The 6,369-nt window shown below is 40.5% G+C and overlaps 1 protein-coding gene across 2 annotated transcripts; it reads left to right on the top strand.

Annotated features, from left to right (window-relative positions):
* Positions 1–1,414: 1,414 nt before the first annotated feature.
* On the top strand, positions 1,415–6,066 carry LOC307044164 (uncharacterized protein). Of its 2 annotated transcripts, XM_079689240.1 has the most exons (4): positions 1,415–1,455; positions 1,624–2,268; positions 2,361–2,411; positions 2,881–6,066. In XM_079689240.1, coding segments are annotated over exons 1-4 (3,450 nt in total). In that variant the 5' UTR covers positions 1,415–1,454; the 3' UTR covers positions 5,634–6,066. The 2 variants fall into 2 exon arrangements, with proteins under 2 accessions (XP_079545366.1, XP_079545365.1); XM_079689239.1 differs by having other exon boundaries at positions 1,418–2,268.
* Positions 6,067–6,369: the final 303 nt, after the last annotated feature.

Here is a 6,369-nt window from a genome sequence, read left to right as displayed (position 1 = left end):
GAATCACCGTGGGACAGCACATTCTAAACTAAAATGTTCAATCAATAAAGTAACATCTTATCTTATCTTAATAATATCTTCATATTAATAATAATAATAAATCATACAGTATGTGTCCGAAAGGGAGCAGGAGGAAGCAAACACAAAAATATACTGCATATTAAAGCAAACGATTGTAAAGGTAAAAGTATGAGCATAACAAATAAAGAAGTGTAATGTAAACATTTACATTATAATTATGATTATTTAATATATAAAGACAATATATTATTGAATTACAAGATTAGATATACTTTAGTTGATCTAAAATATTGATGTGTTCAAATGCTCTTCAAAACACAACTGAAAGTCCATGAAACTTGTCTTTCTGTATTTGTGAATGAAGCGCGATCTCCTGGTTAAAACCTGAAATTGAAAATCTGGCAACGCCCTCTTGGAAAATAGTGGAAGGGCTTAACATTCCTCAATACTGGTGTTAGGCAGGTCGTAGGCAGGAAGCTGTAAGCTGGAGTCTGAAATGAAGTGCTACATCTGTACAGTCAGTTCTGAAATGAGCCAGTTTTCTTTGTTATCACATTTTGGAGTGAGTGAGTCAGATTATTTAAAGTGTAATTCTTCTTCCTTTAGCTTCTCGTCTTCAGGAAAGCTGCTTTCAGAAGAGCACAGTATGGCGACTGCAGGATCAGGTGAGTCCAGTCAGATATGTCCACTCTGGATTCAAGACTGTCTGTCCATGAATATATATTAGAGGTGTCACCCCAAAAAAATATTCTGTAATTAAATACAAATAAACATTATAAAGGAATGCATCACAGCTACTTAGCTGCCTGGTTCAAGGGCATTTACGACCCTTCAAAGCGCTTTATCTACAAGTCTTCACCCATTCACACCTAATTCATCCAGAGCACTTTCTCTGGGAAACTAACACATGCCATCGGGAGCTACTCAGGGTTAAGTATCTTGCCCCGATCCGTTGACATCTTGACTGCACGGCTGGGTTCTAACCCACTACCTTCTTGTTCACTATTTTGTAGGTAAAATAAGTTTTTATTAACTTAACCCCTTAGCAGATTCATAGAGGCTGAAAACAGCTATTCTAAGAAGGCAGTTTGAGAAGAATAAAGCATTTTTTGAACATTACAGCATGTTCAAATATTCTAGTAGTCTCAAGAATATCTAAATAAACCTGAAAAGGTGTAAATATGTGACCTAAAGAAATGCATCGTGGCTGCTTGGCTGTCCTAGGTTCACTTTCTGGATTTCTTCTCTTTTTTTGTTGACGTTGTGTTCTGGAAGGTCTGGGTGTCTGTTTCCTATCTTGTTCAAGATTGTAGACCACTGTACTGTCTATTTTAAATTACATGTAATAAATCATCAAATTCTGTCTCTTTCCAATAACAGAATATCCATGTCCTCTAAAGCGCTGGAGCAGCCTTAATTGGCTGCCACCTGACAGTGAGTAAAACTGAGCTGTGTTACTCTGCTTTAAGAACACCTGAGTGTTCAGTATTTTGTAGGTAAAACCTGCTGTTAGTAACCCTTAGGTTAAACAGCAAAGAAACTATACATGAATACATGGAAGCCTGCATATGGTCACCATTTCTAATTCTTTGTTTCTCACAGTGTCTGAGCTGAGGGTTGTTCTGCTGGGGAACAGCTGGTGTGAGAGGAGTTCAGTGGGGAACTTCATACTGGGAGTGACTGTTTTCAACACTGAGGAAGAACCAGACCACTGTCTGACAGTCAGTGGAAGGATGGAGGGGAACAAAGTAGTTGTGATCAACACCCCAGATCTGCTGCACGCCAACATCTCTGAACACAAACTGACAGAACATCTGGAAGAGTGTGCGAGGCTCTCTCATCCTGGACCTCATGTGTTCCTGCTGGTTCTACAGCCTGAACACTTCACTGAGGAACACAAACAGAGACTCTGTGGAGTCCTGGAATGCTTTAGTGATCAGTCCTTTGATCATTCACTGATGCTGATATCACCATCCAGAGAGGAGGGTTCAGGTTTAATGGAACAACACATGGAACAACCCCCATTACAATACATGATCAGAAAATGTAGATACAGATACTTGAAGTGGAAGAACCTTCAACTTCCAGAGCTGTTAACACGTTTGGGTCAAACTGCAAAGGAGAACTATGGAGAGCCTGTGAGCTGTGAAGTGTTTGAGGACGCCACATCTGCTTTACCTGGTGATCATCAAAGTCAAAAACCAAAGGAAATATGGCATCCCCTCACAGAAACTGTTAAAGCTGCTGGTATGTGAAGGACAAAGACATGTTGTTCATTTAAACCAGACGTGAAAACATTTGAATATTAAGCTGCAAATTAATGATGTTCCCGTTCACAGGGCTGCGTGGGGTCACTGCATCATTCCAATGGTCAAACCCTGTGACTGAGGGTAAGTAAATTCGTCCCAGTGCTATTTATGTATTTGTAACATCCTTTCTACAGGATTAAAAAATACCACAACAGGAAAGATGCACTAAACAGAAACACACATTTAAACCAATCAAATTGTTGTGTCGCTACTTTGACATCATCTATAGATGATAGTTATAGTGATATAATCCAATCATCATAATTTGCTGAGGAAATCTATAAGTATATTTATTTTTCTAGCCCTGAAGGGAAAATAAACACTAAGATTCATTTAAATAATCCACAATAAATACGAGTTATCTGCTGTTTCCTGCAGAGGGTATACTGAGTTTTTGTAAAACCCGTTTTCATAAATTGGCTGCAGCGGCTAAACCAGACCTCTGGCTCATCCAGGAAATGGTTGGAGATATCTTCATGTAAGTGAAGTGAAGTGTATTTTAATTATGTTTATGAGTTAATGTAATTTGATTCTTCTATCTGTTTTACAGCATCTGCATTCAGAATCGTGCTGTTGGGAAAAAGTGGAGACAAAAAGCAAAGAATCTGTAACTTTATAACCGAGGGCAAAGGTGTTAGTTTCCCAAAAAAAATCTCAAGCACACAATGTGGGACAACCCATGGAAAGTGGAAAGGGAAACAATTAACAGTTCTGAAAACTGCAGACATGTTCAGTCTTTGTGAAGAGAGCGTGGTAAGAGAGGTGAAGAGCTGTGTGAGTCTTTGTCCTCCTGGACCCAATGTCCTTCTGCTGTTAGTGAAGCCTTCTGATTTCACTGAAGAGAACAGACAAACACTGAAGTTCATCCTGAGTCTGTTTGGTCCAGAAGCTTTTAAACACTCAATGGTCATCATGACACACAAAGAGAATCAAAGAGAAGAGAAGTCCCACATCGTGAGTCAGCTGCTTGAAGCCTGTGGAGGAAGACTCTACAACATGGTTGAACAGAGCCGTTATTCATTGATGGAGAAGATTGAGAAGATAGTTGATGGAAACAAAGGAACGTTCCTCACCTTCTCTGAAGACATCAAACCAGCTTTGAACCTGGTTCTGTGTGGGAGGAGAGGAGCAGGGAAGACTTCAGCAGCCAAGGCCATTTTAGGTCAGACAGAGTTTCCTTCAGTCTCCAACTCCTCAGAGTGTGTTAAACATCAGGGAGAGGTGTGTGGACGCCGGGTTGCCCTGGTGGAGCTGCCTGCTTTGTGTGGAAAACCTCAGCAGGAAGTGATGGAGGAATCATTCAGGTGTGTCTCCCTCTGTGATCCTGAGGGCGTCCATGCCTTCATCCTGGTCCTACCTGTGGGTCCCCTCACGGATGAAGACAAGGGAGAGTTAGAGATCATCCAGAACACATTCAGCCCTCGAGTCAACGACTTCACCTTGATTCTGTTCACTATGGAGTCAGATCCTACAGCTCCAGCTGTTGTTAACTTTCTAAAGGAGAACACGGACATCAAGGAGCTCCGTCAGAAATGTGGAGGAGGACATGTTGTTCTCAACATCAAGGACCAGCAGCAGATCCCAGAGCTGTTGAATAAGCTGTTGGATGCTGTGGGAGAGACCAGAGTGGAAGGATCCAGGTGCTTCACAAAGGACATGTTCACCAAGGCTCAGATGGAGAAGGTGGTAGAGGTGGATAACACTAACAGAAGACTTAAAGCTGAACTGCAGGATCTTAAAAAGAAAAGTCAGGAGGAAGATGTTGAAGAAAGTCAGACCAGAGAGTGTCTCAGGATGGTGCTGATTGGGAAGACTGGCAGTGGGAAAAGTGCAACTGGAAACAATATTTTGGGAAAAAAATCTTTTACATCGATTTCAAGCACAGATTCAGTGACCAAGTTTTGCAAAAAAGCAACAGGAGAGATTGATGGACGACCTGTCGCTGTGGTGGACACCCCCGGTCTGTTTGACACGACACTGTCCAAGGATGATGTTCAAGAGGAGCTTGTGAAATGCATCAGCATGATGTCTCCTGGACCTCATGTGTTTTTGCTGGTGCTGCAGATCGGCCGAATTACAAAAGAGGAAAAAGACTCTGTGGAAATGATCAAGAAATGTTTTGGCAAGAAATCTGGAGATTTCATCATCATCATTTTCACCAGAGGAGACGATCTGGAGGACGAAACGATTGAGAGTTTCATAGAACGGTCCAGTGACTTTTTGAAAAAACTGATAAATGACTGTGGAGGGAGATACCAGGTCTTCAATAACAAAGATCGGACAAACCTCATGCAAGTCAGTGAGCTGATGGAGAAGACTAACAAAATGCTGAAAGAAAATGGCGGCAGCTGCTTCACCTCAGAGATGTTCCAAGAGGCCGAGGCGGCCATACAGAAGGAAGTGGAGAAGATCCTGAAGGAGAAGGAAGAAGAAATGCAGAGAGAGAGGGAGGAGCTGCAAAGGAAACACGAGGAGGAAATGGAAGAAGTGAAGAGAAGAACGGAACAGGAGAGAGATGACATTGAGCAGGAGAGAGCCAAACAGCTTCAAGAGATGGACGAACAAATCAACAAGGAACGAGAGGAGAGAAGGAGGGAAGAGGAACAGAGAAGAAAAGAGGACATGGAGAAGAAAAGGCTGGATGAAAATACAAAAAAGGAATGGGAGGAAAAACTTGAAGGAGAGTTAGAGGACAAAAAAGAAGAGATGAGAAATCAAAAAGAAGAGTGGGAGAAAGAGAGAGAAGAATGGTGGAACAAACAACGTCAAGAAAATGAAAAGAGACGACAAGAGGAGCAAACAAGACTTCAGAAGCTGCAAGAAGAATACGATCAGGAAAGAGAGAAACATGAACAGAAAAGAAAAGAAGAAGATCTAAAGAGAAGTGAACAGAAGGAGAAGGAGATACAGGAATTACAGGGAAAATATGAGAAAGAAAAAGAGGAGATGAAGAAGAAATATGAAGAGGAGGCCAGAAAAAAAGCTGAACAATTCAACGAGTTCAAACTGGAATACTCCAAGGACTATGCCGCCTTGGTGGAGAAACACATGAAGGAAATAAAGAACCTGAAGAAAGATCATGAAGGACAAGAGCAACAGTCCAAACTGCTACAGGATCTTTCCAGACACAAAGAAAAAAACCTTGAAGAAAAATTACAGAGCATGGAGACAACTGAAACACAATTGCAAGAGACAAAAGAGAGTCTTGAAAAAGATATCAAAGAAATGGGGGCAAAACATGCAAAAGAAGTAGAAGAACTAAACAAAAAATACGACGACAAATCACGGTGTATCATCACCTGACTCGTGATCATCAACGCAGCATTAGTGTGTTCATGTTTCTGAAGTTCATTGACTTGTGTTAATTAAATAAATCGCTAATTACAAACGGTCTAATTCTTAATAACCCACATATCCTCAAAATATCAGCTTTTAGCTTTTCACGGCCACTATACTTAACCGCACTAAAGTGGTTTGTGCCATCTTTTCTTTTCTTTAGAAATATATCTTACAATATTCAGAGCATTTGCTGCCACTAGAGGGCGCCCTGTCTGTGAGCAGCGTGTTCTTAATGTGTTGGGATTCCTGTTCAATGATCAGCCTGACGCTGTTTGTCTCTGCAGTGAGAGTTAGCATCTGCTTCCTGTTCCTGTCATTATCATAACTATCAGTACTTTTTGTTTTACAATGTGTTTTGCCTCATTGTTGCTTTAATAAATATATAATTCAAATGTCATGGTTTACATGTTATTTCTTTGCAAATATCTATATATTTAGATTTATTTTTATATTGGATAATATTTAGTTACAATGTAAAGCTTTGGATCAAAGCACATACACTTCCTCAGCTGATGGAGGTTTCCCAGTAATGCACCAATAACTGTAATCATACAATATAATTCTGAAATGGACCATTGTACTTTCTGGAGTACTTTAAGTAACTTTTGTTTTTAAGTAGGATTTTCATTCAAGGAATTTCACCTGACTCAGTATTTTTACCCTGCGCTATTACTACTCTTATGTCAAATGTAGTACTTCT

Source organism: Notothenia rossii, assembly GCF_949606895.1.
Source record: "Notothenia rossii genome assembly, chromosome: 6".
In the NCBI taxonomy this organism is placed as follows: domain Eukaryota; kingdom Metazoa; phylum Chordata; class Actinopteri; order Perciformes; family Nototheniidae; genus Notothenia; species Notothenia rossii.
The sequence above is the reverse complement of the archived record's forward strand: the minus strand, read 5'-3'. Positions and strand labels throughout refer to the sequence as shown.

Excerpts from the sequence above, each read along its gene's own strand:
- LOC307044164 (XM_079689239.1), top strand. The coding sequence starts at position 1,590 with ATGGTCACCATTTCTAATTCTTTGTTTCTCACAGTGTCTGAGCTGAGG. Across the intron at positions 2,269-2,360 it reads AGAAACTGTTAAAGCTGCTG|GGCTGCGTGGGGTCACTGCA; the intron begins GTATGTGAAGGA and ends TCCCGTTCACAG. Across the intron at positions 2,412-2,880 it reads GTCAAACCCTGTGACTGAGG|CATCTGCATTCAGAATCGTG; the intron begins GTAAGTAAATTC and ends TCTGTTTTACAG.